At 57.1% G+C, this 18,935-nt stretch overlaps 1 protein-coding gene across 2 annotated transcripts in view; it reads right to left on the bottom strand.

Moving 5' to 3' along the window:
* Positions 1-2,137: 2,137 nt before the first annotated feature.
* NISCH (nischarin) overlaps positions 2,138-18,935 on the bottom strand; it is a 33,299-nt gene continuing 16,501 nt past the window's right edge. The window contains exons 9-21 of one of the 2 annotated variants that reach the window (XM_040454879.1): positions 18,590-18,658; positions 17,901-18,086; positions 17,367-17,495; positions 16,137-16,250; positions 15,671-15,782; positions 11,335-11,459; positions 10,160-10,209; positions 7,870-9,264; positions 5,734-6,151; positions 5,059-5,215; positions 4,417-4,545; positions 3,776-3,937; positions 2,138-3,360 (exon numbers count right to left, since the gene is read on the bottom strand). In XM_040454879.1, coding sequence (XP_040310813.1) covers positions 2,750-3,360; positions 3,776-3,937; positions 4,417-4,545; positions 5,059-5,215; positions 5,734-6,151; positions 7,870-9,264; positions 10,160-10,209; positions 11,335-11,459; positions 15,671-15,782; positions 16,137-16,250; positions 17,367-17,495; positions 17,901-18,086; positions 18,590-18,658 — 3,657 coding nt within the window. In that variant the 3' untranslated portion in view covers positions 2,138-2,749. Of the gene's footprint in view, positions 3,361-3,775; positions 3,938-4,416; positions 4,546-5,058; positions 5,216-5,733; positions 6,152-7,869; positions 9,265-10,159; positions 10,210-11,334; positions 11,460-13,985; positions 15,083-15,670; positions 15,783-16,136; positions 16,251-17,366; positions 17,496-17,900; positions 18,087-18,589; positions 18,659-18,935 lie in introns of those variants that run through there. The other variant, XM_040454880.1, reaches the window with a different exon arrangement.

Genomic DNA, 18,935 nt, shown 5'->3' on the forward strand with positions numbered 1-18,935 from the left:
AGCCTGGAGGCCCCGCCAGTTCACCCCCACAGGAACCCGCCAGGATTTCCTTCTGCTATCAGCAGCCTGCAGGCGGAAGGGAAGGTGCTGGCCGCTGACCCCTGCATGGTCAGCCTGGGCCCTGTTTGGGGCTTCCTGGCCTGGGACCCTCCTCTTGGTATCACTGCCCCCAAGCCCACCAGCAGCCACAAGCCTGGGGCTTATCAGAGGGTGTGAAGCAAATTCCGATGTAAACAACCGTCCAGCCCCTGTCTGCAAGCCCAGCCTGTATCATTCATAGGCTCTGGGGGTGGGGGGCTCTGGCGGTTGGGGGTAGGGCAGCCCCTGAATCAGGTCTGCCTGTCTTGACCTTGCCATCTGCTGAGAGCAGGTGCGGGGCCCGTGCTAAGCAGACAGCGCATCAGACCCTTCTTTGGCTCACCTGCCCCAGCCACACCCTCCACCTTGTTCTTGCACCCTCCTCCTCTTCCCAAGGAGCCTCCTGGCTTCCCACTGCACCCCAAACCCCTCTACCAGCCCCTGAGCTTGCCTGCTCTGCCATGAGCCTCTCCACTTCCTAACCTGCTGCTGTTCCCCCAGATCCTTTCACAGGGACTCACCCCAAGGTCAGCCTCAGGTCAAGCAAGGGTCACCAGCTACCATCACCTCCTAGCACTTGCCACCAGCTGACACTTTATTTCATTTATTCTCTGTCCTCTGATGGAATGTCAGCTATGGGAAAGCACGGATGGTGTCTGGCTGTTTCTCACGGTTGATGCTTAGTACAGATTTGTGGAGTGAATGAAGGCAGGCAGGCAGGTACCTTTATCATCCCTGTTACTGGTGGGGAAACTAGACTCAGTGCTGGGGCACTTGTCTAAGGTTGCTTGGCTAATCAGTATTAAGGTCCCATCCTCAACGCTTAAGGTCTGTTGCCTGCAGGGCCCCGTGCACTACACAGCGCAGCCCCTTGCCAGTAGATTCTGTCCTCACGGACTCAGGCAAGGGCCGACTATCATGCTGGTCCATGGGGCCTGGGAACAGTAGCCCAGGTGGTGAGGCCTGTGTATGCCAGGCCTGGGCATGGTGGACCCTGCCTCTGGTTGGCACCTTCCCTGTTTACACACAACAGATAGAGGCTGGTAGCCACGTAAATGTCTTCAATAAAAGCCTGGTAGGGAGAGAAGCCTTGTCACCTGACAACGACTCCTCCTCCTCCTCCTCCTCCTCCTCCTCCTCCTCCTCCTCCTCCTAAGCAGGCCTCTCTCCCCTCACTGGCTGGAGGAGCCATCGACTGGGCTAGCTTTTGAAATCTGGCTGGGGAGGTTTTGAGTGGAGAGACCTTCCCAAATGTGGCTCCCCCCCCCCCTGCCCTGGGGCAGCTTTCCTGAGGGTGACGAGTGCTGCAGACCCTCCTGAAGAACACGAGTTGTAGGCTGGAAGCTGGGCTGGCCACCCTCCACTCACCTCTTCTCCAGTCCTGCCTGACCCAAATGGCCCCAGGGCCTTGGGAACTGCGACTCCTCACTGGACCAGGATAGAAGAGACAAGTGGGGCTCCAGGGCCCCACTCTGGGGGTAGTAATGGGGTGAGAAAGGGTGAGACATGGGACTGGCTCCCAAAGACATCCCGGGTCCTTGTCTGGCAGGGCTCCCTGAGGCAACCCCCACTTCTCTGAGAACAGGGACATCCTATCCACCACCTGGCGCCACCTCCCACAGGCCATCTTCCTGCCAGCGCTCCCGGTGAGACCCCCCAGGCCCCAGCCTACACAATCCCAGACTCCAGGCCTTACCCTCACAACAGACTGCAGCTTCAGCTGGGGCCGGGCCAGGTGTGACATCCCAGACCTGCAGGAAGCAGAAAGCCAGTGAGCCCATGTACCAGGTGTGCCCTGAGGCTCAGGGTCTAACCCCAGCTCAGCCCGGCCCGATCCCAAGGGTCCCCTGACACCTCCCCTGTGCCAGCACTCCCCTGCCAGCACCACCCTGGAAGAGCAGCTCCTTTGCCCTCCGAGCCCTTCTCCCTCCCCCGCTTTTCCCTTGCCCCCAGTAGCTCACCTTCCTGCTTCTCTAGGGTACCCTCTCCCTCATGCCAGCCCTGCCCTGGTCCAGTGCCCTGCTGGGACCCCAGTGCCCCTTGAAATAAAAGACCCAGACTGTGTCAAACTCTGCTTTATTGGAGTAGAGAAAACAGGCAACAGGAATCACACTCGGTGCTGGTAGCTCTAGGTCCCCTGTCCCCATCCCTCTCAGCCCAAGGCCTGGGGACTCCTGCCCCCATGGGGCTTTCCCACTTGTCTGGACCAGCAGAGGCCTCCACTTTGGAAAACTGCACGGGGCGGGAGCTTCCGACATGTATTTTGCTACCAGCTTCACGATTAGCAGCAAACAGCACAATGACAGTACGTGACTGGACATTTCAGGAAAGGACACAAAGAAGAATAAATCGGACCCATGGTGCCACATGTTAATAACAGTCCCACGACAGAAGACACGACACTAGAATGCTGGCCACACCGCACCAGGGCAGGCAACAGACCACAGGAGGCTGGCGGCACATGGAGGTCCTGGAGGGTGCCGGCACTTTCACTCCCAGTACTGGAAAGAAGTAACTGAACACCTATGTTCACATTCTCTGAGGACAGTCAAATGAAGGTACCCAAAAGGGAGGAGAAAACGCTTTAAAAATGACAAAGAGAGCCTGCTTCCTGCCCTGAGTGGACGCCAGGGTGGGCATGGCAGGCAGCAGGGGCCAGCTGTGGTCCGGGCTAGCCAGTGAGCTCGACGGGCAGCTCACGGCCACACAGGGCCTCCCACTGGCGAGCCAGCAGCGAGATGAGCTTCTCGCGGCTCTCAGCGCTGGGGACAAACACCTGCCACTGGACCTCACGGCCCTGGCTGCTGCTGGCAGGGCCGTCTGCTACTTCCCCGAAGTGGTCTGGGGTGACACTGCCCATGAGGTCACGGCCCTGAACATCGTCAAAGATGAGGGTGAGGGCCTGTGGGTAGGTCTGGTAGCCCATGAGCACGCGGTCCAGGTCTCGGACACGGCGGCCGTCGTCCAGCCGGTACCGGTCTCTCTGTGGCGGCTCTTTGGCGAACTCAGGCAATGGGTAGTGGACAAAGTCCTCGTCCAGGAGAAAGATCTCAGCACTGGTGAGCAGGAGCGTTTTGGGGCGCAGCATGCCCCTACAGCGCCCAGGGGGCGGTGTGCCCACCTGGAACGCCTGCACATACAGCAGGATGCTGAGGGCTGGCGCCTTCTCTGGGTCAGCCATCTTCTGGGCCACAGTGAAAGTCAGGTCCCCAATCTCCTCCTCACTGGGGTAGGTGAATTTGACGCGGCTCGAGTGGATCAGCTCGTAGTTTTCCATCTTCCCTGCAGAGAGAGATGGCCACCGGGGCTAGAGCCTGGAACTTGCCTGCTGTGGGGCCCGGAGTACCAGCAAACCCACGCTACACAGAATGGCGGCATAAGGGGCTGTCAGAAGCGGGGGAGTGCTCCAGGCTCCCACGCTTGGGAAGGACACCCACGGGCCAGCAGCTCAAAGCAGAGCAGACGCTTGAGATGCATGTGCCGAGTGGCTGAGGGTTTGCTGGGATAGAGGCTCTGCAGTGAAAAAGCTCATGTGAAACCCTAGCTGGCTAAGCAGGAAAGACAAAAAGTGAGAAGGCAGAAGGGGTTCTGGGCACAGACAGGTGCTCTGGGGTCTGTTGCAGCCCTTGGGGTCAGGGAGGAGGTCGGTGACATCGGCCCAGGTGGCCTGTCTGCAGCCTGAGCCAAGCGGGGGTACCTGTGGTCTTGTTCCCAAACTCAGAGTAGAAGTCCTTATCGACAGGTTCAGGGGAGGGTGTGCGCTCTAGGGAGGAGAGCACGGCCATGAGGTGCTGGAGGAAGCAGTGTGTCAGGTAGCTGTCCCGTGTCAAGCATGTAACCACCTGCACCGGAGAGGAGCCTGCAGGAGAAGGGGCCGGTCACGGTTGCAAGCCGCCACCACTGGGCTCTGTCCCTGCCCCCCGAGACCACAGAGCCATGAGGGCCCACGTGGGAAAGCATCACGAGGCCTGGAGAGATAGCTATTTCTCAGGCCGGAAGGGCTGTGACATTTTTCTGGAAGGGGATGCAGAGGCATTAGGGAAAAAGCTTAGCTTTCTCTCTTCAGGAAGTGTGAGTCAGAAACATCCTGCCCGTGAGCCCTGGGCCCACTCTGCCTGCCCGTCAGCCACTTGGTTGCCTTGGTCCCCGCCTCGCGCTTGAGCCCTGGGGGGTTCTGCACGCTCAGCAGTTCCTGAAGCCGCTTCCTCCCACTCCGGTGAACGGACTTGGGAGCAGAGATAACCCAGCCTGCGATAACGCACCCACATGTGGAAGGTGGAAGCCCACTGGTGACGCTGGCCTTCACCCAAAATAGGAAAAAGCATAGCAGTCACTCACCCGTCAGCCGGAAATACTGGTCGAAAAGTCCAACGTTGACTGCCTGCAAGTCGCTAAGCTTTAAAACAAAGCACTGGGAGATGTGGAAGGGACTGTTGTTGTAGTCCGTGTTCTTCTGATGCCAGAAATCTATGATGGAAATACAGGAACCAAGCGTGGTGCTGGCTGTGCCAGGGGAGCCCAAGGGTCCCAGGTGTACAGCTGTGCCCAGCAGGAAGGGGTGCCCCTGGCCAGCCCGGTCTGCTGAGGCCTGGCAAGGAGCCACTGCTACCTCTTATGCACACGACGCCTCACGGGCAACGTCTTGCCTGGCTCAGCAGAGTCACGAGGAGCCCTGTAATAGGCCACTAGCTAAGGCTCCCACCGAGGCCCCACAGGACAGAGGCTGCCCAAGCCCTCCTCGTCACTGCCAGTTCCTGGGTACTCACTGGGCCTGGACTCAAGCCCTGGCCTCTGGTCTCTTGTGACAGCTCCAGGAAAGAGCGTGGTTATCAACCCCCTTCCTCAGACAAGGGACGCTCTGCCCAGCCCTGCTGAATCGCTGCTGCCTGAAGCCACACAGCTAGCTACAGAGACAGAGCCCAGCCTGTCTCCTCAGGCACTGCTCTGAGCTCCTGGGTGCCAGCAGGCCCTGGTGCCTACCCTGTAGTGGCTCTGAGAAGTAGCGGCGGAGGCCATCGTGCAGCACGAAGTACACAGCCTTGGTGGAGAGCAGCACGCAGGCGGTCACCTCCAGCCCCGGGGTCTGGTAGAACACCACTGAGCACCACATGAGGTGCCTCAGCTCCTCGTTTTCAACCTGGATACAGAAAGGCCGGGTCTGGGCCTGCAGCAGAGCAGGGCCGGGGCACACAACTCTCTTCTAGGCTGTACCTGAAAACAGTTCTGGGCAGGGCAACCTCCCATCAGCCCCACTGCTCTGGTGACCTGCACATACCGGTGACATGCCCACAATCCCAGATGGGGAACCGCAAGACCCTCATCGCATCTTGTCAATGCATTTATAAACTTGGAAGCAGAGAAGAATTCAAGGGTGGAAGATGGATGTGGGGCGGGGTGTGCCTGGGGCCCAAGGCTAGGGGTGGCCACAGGGTGAGGTGGTGACAGGAAAAACAACTGACCAGGGAGAGCAGCCCAGGACCTCCCTCCCCAGGTCCTCAAAGCTGTGACCAGCTAAAGCTAGGGAGGAAAGCCAGCACAGAAGTCCAAGAGCCTGTAGCTGACCCCAAGCCAAGCCCTGCCACAGCTCCCAGGACCAACTGTACCACCTTTCTCCACACGAGCACCAGTCAGCGAGCCCGGCTCTGGGGCCACTACCTCGGCAATGCTGCTGTGAAAGAGCTCGATGATGGCGCTCCCCTGCAGGCTAGCGATGTGACGGAGCGATGGGCAGGCGGGCAGGTGGGACGGGATCTGATTCTCCTCGGAAGTGGACCGGATCAGCTGCTCACTTGGGTACTGAGCAGGGGCCTCCGCTGGCACCAGAGGCTCTGCTGGGGCCGGGGCAGCTGGGGTCGGGGCTGGGGTCTCCACTGGGGACTCCTCTGAGCCCAAGGCCTCTGCTGGGACCGCAGCTGGAAGCGAGGCCTCCACTGGACCTGGGGTCTTCGCAGGGTCTGAGGCCTCTGCCGGGGACGGAGCTGGGACCTCCACCGAGGCTAAGGCCAAAGCTGGCGCCTCCACCGGGTCCGGGGCTGGAGCCTCCACCAGGACCTCCTGGGAACGCTGGTCATTGCTGCATCCCCCAGTCCCCAAGAAACACTGTGTTAACATAGGGACCCCAGGCGGAGGGTCACATCACACACAAAACCTCATGTCCACCAAGTGCCACATCTGAAGTCACCTGGAGATGTCTGGGTTCCCTACAGGAAGACAGAACAAAGGGAAAGTGCCAGGCCCTTTCTCTTAGAAGGGAGATGGGTAGACAGGGGAAAGACAGACCATCTGGTACCCTAGGGCTGGGATGGCCAGATATACGTGGCCCAAGGACTAAAAATGCATTTTCAGAAGGTGGTAGAGGTGTCAGAAATGCCACTCTAGAATCCGTAGAATTCTACGGCCTGGGACCTGAGTGCAAACAGATGTTAACAACCAAAACCAAACTGTTCCTCAGTTTGCCTCTGGGTCCTCCTGAAGTAGCCCAGGCTCTCATCCCATCTAGCCATATACACGTGGCCACACTGGGTTTTTGCTGGTCTGTTCTAAGTACAAGACCAAACAATGCTCAGAACCCTTAAAGCTCAGGTTAGGAACGGACCCCTGAGTTTGGGAGGACCCTGCAACTGGCCTACATGCCCCAGGCTGACGGGGTCTTTTGGACATCATCCTCTCTGTTGGGACAGTCCATCTGTTGAGAGAAATCCCTGGGGCCCTGATCTTGCAGAAATCCCTGGGCTGTCTCCTTGTTGTCCTGCGACAGAGATACATCTGCTGGGGAAAAGCAGGGCACCTGTTTTCTGCACGCGGTCCCTACTATGGGCAGGTTTCAGCCAGGCTTGGGGACAGCAGGGAAATGGAGACAAGGTGTCACCACTAGAAGCCGCAGCACAGGGGCAGGGAGGGGAAGACCCTGAAGTGTGTGGAGACATTGAGTGTCTCTCTGGAGGCCACAGGACTTGAGCTGGGCCCAAGAAGGGTACCTGATTCATCCAGAGAGAGGCTGGAAGCCCTTTGGGAACACCGGTTGGGGGACTGGGACTGGAAGCAGGCTGTATGGGCTGCTGGGGTGAGAACAGGGTCTCCACTGCTCATAGAGATGGAAGAGAAAATGAGGGTAGGCTGTATCTCAGAGAATAGGAGGACCAACAGATGAAGGGTTTTCTTGCCCAGGCTGGGGAAGCCCCAGCCTGTATGAAGCCGGGGGGGCAGGTGTGCCCTCCAGGGCACAAGGTCCCTCTGGAGGCTTGGGTTGGGGTGAACTGAGGATATGATTACGGCTGCCCACAGGCTTCCCTCTAGCCTCAGCCCCAGATGGCCCTGAGGGAAACCCAGGGAGGGAGATGGGGGGGAAGTCAGGCTTGGGGACAGAAGCAAAGTGAGGAAGAACAGGACAAAGCTGCCACTACTTCCCTGTCTCCCCTGCCACAAGAAGGAAAGGAGCTTTCAACGAGGGGACCACCCAGGTCACAAACTCAGACCTTCGCACTTTGCCACTCTTAGCCAACAAGTTCCTCTGGAAGGAATTTACAGAATGGTACACAGAGAAAGAGCCCCTCAGCAGACCAGTTCTCCCCGGAGAGGGGTATATGGCTTACCACCAGGGTAAGGCTTGGTACTGGGTGTCAGAGGCAGCCAAGAGCAGTTCTGAGGCTGGTCACAAGTCAAAGAGGAGCAGAGGAGCCGGGCCCACCCTGGGCCCACTCACGCAGATGCTCAGAGATGTGATTTGGGGCGAACGGTCTCAGAAATGGTCCCCCCCACAACTTTCCCCCAAGAGCCTGTGCTCAGTCTCACCTGGCCCTGCCCTCGGCAGGCTGGCCATCCACGAGGGGCCTCTGGGATGGGGCCCCGGTCGCGGGGCTCTTGGCGATGACCACGGTCTTTAGGTCCTGCAGTGAGGCCCGCAGCTGGTTGTAGATACGCAGGAAGTGGAACTTCTCATGGGGCAGCACAAAGATGGCAGTGACAAAGCGGTAGCCCACGAGCAGCTCAAGCACATGGCCATCTGCGAAGGCACCCCGCGGCTGGGTGCAGCTGCGTGTGGGATCCAGCAGCACCGTGGATAGTGGCACGCGGCTGAGCTTGAAGCTGTTGCGGTTGCGACAGTTGTGGGTGCCGCGGTTGGGCATGGGGTTGAAGTCGGCCTTGATGACGTTGAGGTGCTGGGGTGTGAGCAGCAGCCAGTAGGGGATGGCAGCCGATTTGACGGCCTCGGAGGGTGCGCAGCAGGAGCGCCGCACAGCTGAGCAGAGCGTGCAGCTGGCCCACTCGATGTTGCCCGAGTAGTCCCCGGCGGCCGTCTGTACCATGCGCTTGTCGCTGTAGACCAAGTAGACAGGGAAGCAGCCCTGGCTGTGCTCCTGGCCGCCTCCCGCCACCTTGTAGAAGGTGAGCAGCTGGCGGAGGAACTCCTGCAGGCTGGTGTGGCTGCCATAGAGCACGGGGCTGCACAGCATGGCCATGTGCTGTGGGGCGAAGCACGAGCGCAGGTCAGCATGGAACTCGTGCAGGTTGGTGGCATCCGAGATGATGAACAGCGTGTTCTCGCTGTGCCGCACCTTGAGCACCAGGCAGAGCTCCGGCATGAGGAAGCCGAACTCTGTGAGATCACCGTGGGGGAAGCAGAAGACGAAGCGCAGGGACGAGAGGATATGCTGGCTGCTGCCCCGCGACTCCTGGTGTGGGATCTCGAAGACGGCGATGCCAAAATCGGTGAGCACAAGGCAGGCGGCGAACTGGCGGATGCTGCCCTGCACGTGGATCAGGAAGCACCAGAGCACCTTGAGGATGCGGATGTGCTCCAGCAGAAAGTCCTCGTCTGCACCCAGGGCCCACTCCAGAGCCAGGCGCTCCTCCTCGCCCTCCTCCTCCTCCTCCTCCTCCTCTTCCTCCCCCTGGCCACCTTCTTCCTCTTCCTCCACATCTGGGGGCCCCATTTCAAAGTAGCGGTTCTCAGCAACATCCTCCTCATCGTCCTCATCCTCGCCCTGCTCGCCCTGGCCCTCCTCCCGCTGGTTGGCAGCCTCAATCCAGGCAGGCAGCTGTCGCTCAATGGCCTGCCGGATGAGTGTGCTCAGGCGCTGGATGAAGTCCTGGTTGGTGGCCGTGTAGCCAATACAGGTGAAGGGCAGGAAGATGATCTGTCCGGACCCAGGCACCACCTGGACCTCCGGCTCCGCATGCTCCAGGCTGTGTGGGGAGAGGCCAGGTAAACAGTATGTTGTGCTGGGTAAACAGTATGTTGTGCTGGGCCATCCCTACCACCCACACACACAACCTTCTGCTGCACCCTGGCCTCAAGGGTCTCCCAAGCCTTCTAAACAGCTGAACCTGTCCTGAGCCCACAATAAGCATCCCAGTGAGGAGCCAAGATGCTGGAAGGCTGGGACTGCCAGTTCAGTGACAGCCCATACTCCCAGGGCTCGGCCCACAGGCACCAACACTGTCCTACCCACACCACGCAGGATCCCCCAACAGAAGCACCACAAAGACTTCTCAGTCATTCAGACGCTGGCCGTGAGCCCCAAAGACAAGAGCTAAAGGGCATGAAGTCACTGGTTGACAACAGTTCCCTTCAGGGGCACCCAGGAGCCTCTGGGATGGGAGTCAGGCAGTAAGCTAGGTGGGTCTTCGGACTTTCCACATTTAAATTCTAGCTCCTCTTGGCCACTGCTCCCCTTATGCAAAAGCATATAGAGAATCGCATTGGGAAACTTCTATAAAAGGTCAGAAAGTAAACACTTCAGGTTTTGGGGGCCACCCCACCCACATATTCTTTTTTGAACAGTGGCTTAAGAATAGAACAATCATTCTTAGCTCACACAGGCTGTAAAAAATAAAACAGGCTGTGGACCAGATCGTCCTTAATCTGCTGACCCCTAGTATGGGATAACGTGTCAAGCAAACTTCAGGGATTAGCATTTGGAAACAGACCACAGCCCACCTCATTGGTGCTTATTTAAAGGAAGAAACAGTTTTGAAGGACTCCTGTGAACAGATCCTTAACAAAATCCAACTGGTTCCCACTAGCCCACAGCTGGGCACGTGCAGAAGGCCTAGAATGCCTTCTCAACCTCTTCCTTACCTCACACCACCAACAGCTCCTGGCACGTCCCGTAAATCATCAGAAGGTGCCTGACAGAGAAGGACATGAAGTGAGCCCCCTACTTGCCACAGCCATTCCCTGGCATTTACTGGGTGCCTGACCCTGAGCCAGGCACCCCCTGCCCCTCACCATCCCGCTTCCCTCGGGGATGGATTCTGGGGCCCAGAAAGGCAGAGACTCATCCAGTTACCCCACCAGTGTACAGCAGGGCTGAGATCCCTGCCCATGTGTCTGACCCCAGCCCACGCCCCCATACCACAACTCAGCATGCGCCCCTAGGTCTGGCATCTAAGTGCTCCTCATGCCACCCCAGAGGCTCCACATGGTCAGTCTACCAATCTGGCAACTGGCCAGGAGAGGACTCGATGAAAAGAGGCTAGGCAGCACCTGGCACGGCACTCCCAATGGTCTCTGGGCAGTGTGGAGGACCGAGGGCCCAGGACCTTCTATTGTGTGACCCTGGGGAGAGTGAAGGGAAGAGTGCCAAGGAGTGTGGGGACAGAGCGAGGACCCCACAGACTGCCCAGGGTCACAGGGCCATGACTCTGGACTGCTGAATACAGCTGGGGTTGGATGGAGGCCCAGGTACCAAGCACACTCCCCACACACGAGACTATCACATCACACTTGCCGTCCTCCTCTCTTCCCAGGACTCAGGGAGAAGTTCCAGAACCCTCAGCTATAGCCACAGAGGAGGTGCTGGAGTCACAGTGTGTCCCAGACTGCTAGGATAACAGGCAGGAGCAGGCAGAATAGCCCAGGACACCAGGCAACAGGGGAGAGGGAAGCTCTTCCTGATGAGTGTAGGACCCAAACAATCCCCACTTAGGGCCTTCTGAACTGCCTTTCGCAGGAGAGTCCACTCACAGGGGCTGAGGACCATCTGGCTTTGTCCCCCAGGACCTAGTGGGAGAGAACTGCCCGTTCCTATTAGCCCTGAGAGACAGACGGACAGACAGACGACAGACGACAGACAGGGAATATAAACCGTTCATCATAAAGCACAGTGGACCAAGCAGAGACAGCATCTGCCCCAACTCCAGCCAGACCACCTCCTACTTCCAGCCAAGGCACATCCTACTTCCGGACAGCCCCAGGCAGAAGAGATGGTCCACAGAGATAACCAAGCCCTGGCAGCAGGAGGAGGGTGTTACCTGTCCTGCAGGGATGGACTCTAAGGAATCAGAGCATCCCCGGGCAATGGGCCGGTCTTCAGGAGTCAGACTGTCGGTGGATGAGAGGCTGCTGGCCAGGGCCTCCTCTTGCACGAACATGATTCCTGGAGAGACCAGGGGCAGGCGGGCAGGGCAGGCAAGGAAAGTAGCCATTCAACACACAGGGCTGGGCCCTCAGGCTATCGGCATTGACTGGGGCCTTTTCAGACCCCCTACCCCAGCCACATGGATCACAGAAGAAAACATTAAAAATGGAAATCTTAAAAAAACTCTAAGAAAGAACAAATGACTGTTTATCTAACCTCAGGGCAGGGACAGACTTTCTAAACCTAAACCCAAAGGAAAAAAATTGATACGTGTGTGACTATGTAACAACCAAACTTCTGTAAGAAACCTAAGATATAACAAAGTGAAATGAAATGAGAAAAAAGTATTTGCAATACTTGATAAAGGTGTGTGTCTTTAATCTATAAAAGGCTCTTCCAGATCAAAAATGGGAGGGGAAAGCTGGAAACCCCGTTAAGAGACCACAGGATGAAGAGACATCCCACAAAGGAATGGCCGCCAGAAAGAACGCAGGAAGCGATGCACCCTCTCACAGGGAACCACAGAAGGGCAAGTTGGAACACGACCTCTGTTTCGCCTCACGTTGGCAAGAGTCTGACTGACTGCATGGCCTGGATTTGGCCTAACTGGGCAGAGGTGGGCAGTGGGGTATGAGCTGGCCTGCCCGCTGGGAGAGCAGTTTGGCAGTATGTCCGTCAAGAGCCTGAAACGTGTTCACTCCTAGAGCCTCTTTCTAGGGAAATGACTGAAGTTGGCCCCATCCCCCCAGTAACATGACATCTCCGCTGAGCTTCACAGACACACAAGGGCTCAGATCCCCTCGTTCGGCCAGGCCTTCTTCCAGGCTGTTTTCTTCCGTGGCTGGCAAGGACAATCCGTGCTTGGCACCCATGGCCTGTTTTCCACAGGACACCCCCCACTGACCCTCCCTTAGGCTACCTCCACATGGACAGCAAACTGACTCATGCACCCCAGAAACACACAGTGCTCTTAAACCCTGCTGAGGCTGTTTTATGAACACAGCATGTCCAGGCCTGTTCCTTCACTCCGAACGTCTTCTACGTTGGAGGAGGATAAAGACTCTTTAAAACATTTTCCTAAATGCAGCTGGTGAGGACAATACTGAGCACCGACCCCAGTTTTGCAGAGGTTTGGAGGAGCTTAGGGCTTGCCTCCACAGCCTGGCTTTGCCACTAGTCACCATGGTTCGATGAAATGACTGAGCTCCAGAGGTCACGGACCCTCGTCCAGCTCAGCTGCCCCCCAGGGACAGGACAACTCATGCAGCCCAGGTCGTTGCCCATGAGCTAGCCAGGCCAGCAGCCCAAATCCAGACACCCCCAAAAGCAAAGCAGCAGGCGCTATGCAGGCAGGAAGGCAGCAGCACACAGCCATGCATGAAGCACACTGTTCTCTCCTGGAGTCCACCCCTCCCGTCCCTCACTCGCTCAGATTCTGCCATCCTCTGAGGTTCACCTCACATACTAACCTCCACTGCAAAGCCCTCTGCTCTAGACATGGCTCTCCCTTCTACAAGTGCCCCCACATCATTCTGCCCTGTTCTCCCTTGGGTACACAAGCTCACCTCCCCAAGAGACTCCACGTTCCTCAGGGGCATTGTCCTGGTCATCTGGAAACCTCTGATAAGGATGCAGGGAAGGGAAGCCCTTACTGACCATTTCTGGTGAGCCAGGAGCAGTGTTAGGCGCTCCCCCAGCATTAGCTCATGCGCACCTCTCGTTATTTACCACAGTTCATCAAATCTAAGATGCGTGGGTGGGGCGCCATCTTGGTCTTAGCAGGTGTCCACGGAAGGCTTTCACACGACTCCATCACGAATACCAGCTGGCTGACAGCGACTATGAGACGCCACTGATTGAAAGACGCATCTCAATTTCAGACAAGTCACAAGGTGGAAACGGGTGCATCTTAGAATCGATGAAGTAGGGTGTATCCACTTTACAGTTGAGAAAACAGAACTTCAGAGAGGATGCAAGTTGCTTGAAGGAACACGGCCAGGGAAGCCAGGATGCAAACTGAGCCGACTGCCTCCCAGGTGCCTGCTCCTAACCACTTCTCTACAGACCTGGCTGAAGAATCAACTCTGGCATTTCACACGTCAGCCCCTACTGGTCCCAATCCTCCATGGCTCCAACAAGCTGGCTAACAGCTCCTGAGATAACCAGAGGCCTGGTGTTAACTGGAGAGCACCCAGTTTATTCACAAGTATATTCACCTCTACAGGTGGCAGCAGGCTCGGAGCATAACTGCTCCCTTAGGGGAAAACCCCGACCCGTCCAGGCAAGACCCTAGACGGGCAGCGCATAGCTGAACACAAACATTTCTCCACCTTAGTGAGAAAAAACGTTTTCTTGCCACTACCCACCCACACCCTGTTTGGAACTGAGGAAATGTGGACAGGGACAGTCTTTCTGCTTCCTTCCTGGACCATGGACTGTACAAACAAGTGGTCAGGAAGGGTCACTCAGAGGATGAGACGAGCGGCATCAGATTGCCTAGATGGGGCCCGGATTCTGTGGTTTCTCACAAAAAGGAAAGAGATGTGCACACAAAGACATCCACTGCAGTTTTATTTATAAGAGGTGCAAATCTGGAGACAACATCTAAATGTCCGGTAGCTGGGAAAGGGGGAGCAGACTACAGCGAGCCACCCTGTGGCATGTCCCCAGGGTGGGGCAGTGGGGGAAGGGTTGCCTGCAGCTGCGGCTCTGGGGGCAGACACCTCACATCCCCCTGCCCACAGTCTGCACTTTACTATCTGGTTCTCTGCTCACTTGTTCATTCACACACTCACTCGTTCGTCGATTTAACATACTGACTGAGAACCGGCTGGTTCCCAGCCTCAAGGACCAGTTGCGTCTCCCTGCCCCCAAAAAGCCTAGTCACACGGCTCGGCTCCTCTGCAGGCCAGCAGACCAGCCGGTGCTGTGACACGGCAGCTTGAGGCAGCAGTCCCCAAGAGGGCCCTGGCCCAGTAGCAGGGAAGGAGGCAGGAAAGCTTCTTCACTGGGATACAAACCCCCCTTCCCTTTCAGGTAAAAAAATAAAATCAAAATTTCTCAGTCAAGGGTGTTACAAAAGCAGACTGACAATCACTCTGGCCCCTAACACCACCACTCCATTCTCCTGAACTCTCTCCCCTAATCTCACGGTCATGACCTTGGTGTGCTGCCCTGCCATGGGCTTTCCGATTTAACTCGAGCACTTCCCCTTTCTTCCGACCCAGGTCCCCTCTCTCTGATGTCATGGTGGCAGAGCATTTTGTACCACAGCTCAATCTCCCTTGCATCCTCTGACACTTGTCACATCCCATGTTTTGCTGGCGTAAATAACGCTGCAGTGAGCATTTCGCCTCCCCCTTCCCAATTAACTTAACCCGCTAAGATAAAATCCCCACCAGCGGGGTTACCAGGTCAAGGGGTGGGAACGTTTTTCTGGCTCTTGAAACATAGGGTCAAACTGTTTTCCCAAGACCTCACACCAAGTTCTGCGTCTCCAGGTGCCCGGGCGGGCGGCGTTCTTTCCTGCGTGTCCCGAGCCTTGGCTCCACTCGGGACGGCACACCCTCCCCTCTTCCGTGGGGGCCGGGCCAGCAGACACTCCCATGGGACCTGCTTCACTCACTCATCTCCGAGGATGCCTGGGTTCAGAGGTGAAAGCCCTTTGAAAACGCTAAGACAGTGGGCGGGTGAAGGGAACTGGTCTTCCATGGGTCCACGGACAGCCCATGTTGGCCCCACACACGCAGTGTTTGGGGGCTGAATCACACCGTGAGAACCACAGAGGTGAGGAAACAATAAAAGAAAGTTCCCTACACAGGGGCCGGGGTGCCCGATTCCAGAAAGTCACTGGGCCCGGCTTCCCGTTAATAAGGAACCAATCTGCCCGCAATGCCTATCAGGGATTAGGGTCCTTATGAGCAGCAGCCCCGAGCCTGATCAAAGGGCAGCCCCCCGGCCCCATCAGAAACCCATGGGATTCTACAGGAACTGCGATGTGGGCGTTCAGACCAACCGGGGGGTACTAGCTAAGCAAACAACTGAACTCAGGCTGGCACCCCCCCCACCTCTGTGCCACCCCAAGAGGCGCTAGCCTGTAGATAGCACCATGCCCTCCCTGTGTCTGAACCCTGCAGGGAGCAGGTGCCGGCATCAGCCCCAACCCCAGCCAGGAGGCCCAAGCAGGACCTGTGTGACTCTGCCAGGTGGAAAGACACATACACAATTACCTTGATTGGAGAGGATGGGCTGGGGCAGGGAGGCAGAGGTGGGAGCCACGCTGGGAGGGGAGCCACTGGGCCGGACACAGGAGGCAGCTGAGAGCCGGGAATCCTCACCGATCTGAGGAGGAGTGCTCAAGTCAGCCCGGGAGAGGAGAGAAAGATCAGAAAGCACAGAACCCGGCATAGTCAGTGGGGAGGAGAGAGGAACTCCCAGCTCTCACAAGCGTGGTGATGGTGCAGGCGGTCTGGCCTAGTCTGCAGCAACCCGATGTGGCAGGTGCTGCCACCACCCTCCTTGCACAGGTGAGGAGAGGGGGTGTGGCTTGCCCAAGGTCAAGCAGCTAGGACACGGAGAGGCACAGCTGAGATGCAGTGGACCTGAGCACTCTACAGCCTGGTTCCACAGTGAGCCAGCTCCTTCCTCAGCTGGCTCTTCACCATCACTCCTGTCACCTCCCACATAAAGACCCACCTTCTTCTCTGGGTTGTTCAACTTTGACTTGACCTCCTTGGCTTTCTGAATTGCTTTTAGCACTTCCACGGTGTCCAGCTCCTTCTCTGTGGTTGCCGTGTTGTCCAGACAGACCTACAGAGGTCAGAGAATGGAGTCAGCATAGGGGCTGAGGGGGGCAGAGTGGCAGGGGCCCTGCTGAGGTGTGGGCCAGGTCCCAACAGGACACAGGAGGCCAAGGGAGGCTCTGCCCCCTGGCAGGTGAGCCCTTCGCCACCCATGGAAATGACCTGGGAGCTCCCACACCACCTGGTCCATTTTTTGGAGTCCCTCTCTGAGAAGGGGAGGGTACAGGATCCACTGTGAAGACCTCTTGGGTGGTTGGGCGTGGGGGCAGCGACCTGAACCAAGCCCCCAGTTATGGCAAAACTCAGATCAGTGAAGAGCAAGGGGAGGGCTGCTGGGCGGGGGAACAGGCAGAAGAGCAAGGACCCCCATCCGCCAATAGAGGAGGACACTGTGGCTGGCAAACAGTGAGGGGTGGCAGTGTGCTCGAATGAAGGATGGTCCCAAGGACCTGCGGGAGGAGCTGACACCACACCATGCAGCCTGGGAGGGTAGGAGGAGGACATCCTGTGAACGTGGTCTTGGTGACGGTGCGAAGAAAGGGGCACCGGGGCTGGAAAGAGATGAGGAGGGTGGTGGGGGAAGGATGAAGACACCCAGGTATCTTCTGGCCCGGGATTTGGGGAGAAGGGGGCGGGGCCTGCTTGAGGCCAGAAAGACGGGTGAATCTGGCTAAGGATCTGTCCAGTTGGCATGGTGGCAGGTGGCCAGATTACACTCAGCAGGCAGCAGACACTGTGCTAGACTATACTGGCAAAGGCGGGCAAACCCTTTATGTTTGTAGCCCACAAAAAACAGTCTGACTTTTTCACAAGTTGAAGACAGTCCTTCCACCCTCACTCTGTGCTTGTTGGTTCACAGGGAGTCTTCCTGGCCTGAAGCTCTGACAGAGAGGACATGAGGGAAGCTAGTGGGAACCACGGCAGTTGACGTCCCCATAGAAGAAGAAAGCCTCTTCCTGAGGAGGCAGCAGAATTCCCAGAACTAAAAGACCCTTAAGGGCCAGATGTCATTCCGAAGCAAGCAGGCAGAAAACGGTGGACATCACCTCCAGTGCTGCCTGTGAAAAGCCAGACTCCATCCAGACTGTCTCTCTGACAGAGCCGACCTACCCCAGCAGCTTACCTCGGAGGCCCTCTCTCCAAACTGAGCTAGCACCTTGGTCCGGTAGTCAGGGATGATGCTCAGAGGGTTGTTCAATAGAGCCACGTGCTCCAGACACGGGAGGCTGCCAATGCTCTTGACCTCCTCCATCTGTAAGATACGAGTTCCCTGCCATCATCCCTGTTTTGAATGCTTCACCAACAGGGCAACACGTCTGATGGCCTCTTGGCAGTGAAAGGCAGCTTCCCGCTCTTCTTTCTTCATTTATTTGTTAAATATTTATTTATTTTTGCAAAAGAGAGAGAGAGAACGAGCAGGGAAGGGGCAGAGAGAGGGAGTCACAGAATCTGAAGCAGGCTCCAGGCTTTGAGCTGTCAGCACAGAGCCCAATGCAGGGCTCGAATCCATGAACCACGAGATCGTGACCTGAGGCGATGTCGGTTGCTTAACCGACTGAGCCACCCAGGTGTGCCCAGCCTCCACTCTTCTTTAAAGTGACAAATACCAAGGCCTAGCCATCCCAGAACCCTGAGATCCTTCTGGGCTGTGGCTCACCTGCTCGATCCTGTTGTCACGGAGATCCAGGTTGACCAGGGAATAGAGCTTATGCAGGCCACTCAGACTCTCCAGGAGATTGCCCGCCAGGTTCAGGGTCTTGATGTTCCCCAGTTTGGTGTGAACCCCTTCCAAGGAGGAGAGCTTGTTGTAGGATAGGTCCAGGTGCACGAGGTTGTACAGGTGCTGCAGCAGCATAGAAAACAGGGTACACTGGTTCAAGTCGAGGCTCCCAAGAAAGCAGGCTGCCACTAAAGGTGCAGCAGGCCTTCCACCTTCAAACGCCCACTTCCCTAGGACAGTTATTGGCAAGGGAATCCCCCTGCCCCCATGCACGCACCATGGCCCAGTGGCACCCCCAAAGAGGCATCACGGCCCACAGGGCAGGCACTGTCCATCGCTGTGATGGAGGCATATCATCTTCACCATGCTTGAGTTATATTTCCATACCTTCTCCCATTCTTTGAAACTAGAGCAACAATCGCCCAGTGCATCACTGAGACCCTAAAGAAACACTACCAGCCCCTGGCTCTGTAAACCTCTAGTGCACCCAGACATCTTTGGGGTGCCTATGAGAGAAAACCCCAGGATATGGCCAAACTCCCAAGGCTGCATCAGCCTCCTGAACTCTCAGGAGAATGGGACCTTGAGAAGCCCACAGGTGGTGGTCCTTAAAAGACATGAATTACCTGCAGGTTGTCCACGACCAGCACTCCATTGTGACTCAGGTCCAGGAACTCAATCTTTGGAATCAGTTTCTTGTGAAACAAAAGAAATACTTGAGGTTACTCTGGGAGGAGGGATCCTAGGTGGCCCTTGCGCCTGGTGGGATGCTTCCTCTTGACCACGGATCCCTCAGCTGGACACTTCTGCAGGGCTGCTGATGTGACCTTCCAGTGCCCACCCAGCAGCACATCCCAGGAGTACACCGGGCCTCCAGTGTTGAATATGACCCACTGTTTTTATAGGACACTTGGCTTGTAAAAATGACAAATGCAAGGTCCCAGACAGGGAAGGAAGCCCATCCCTCTTCTA

This window comes from Herpailurus yagouaroundi, unplaced genomic scaffold (assembly GCF_014898765.1).
Source record: "Herpailurus yagouaroundi ecotype Mexico unplaced genomic scaffold, PumYag 213, whole genome shotgun sequence".
Lineage (NCBI taxonomy): Eukaryota > Metazoa > Chordata > Mammalia > Carnivora > Felidae > Herpailurus > Herpailurus yagouaroundi.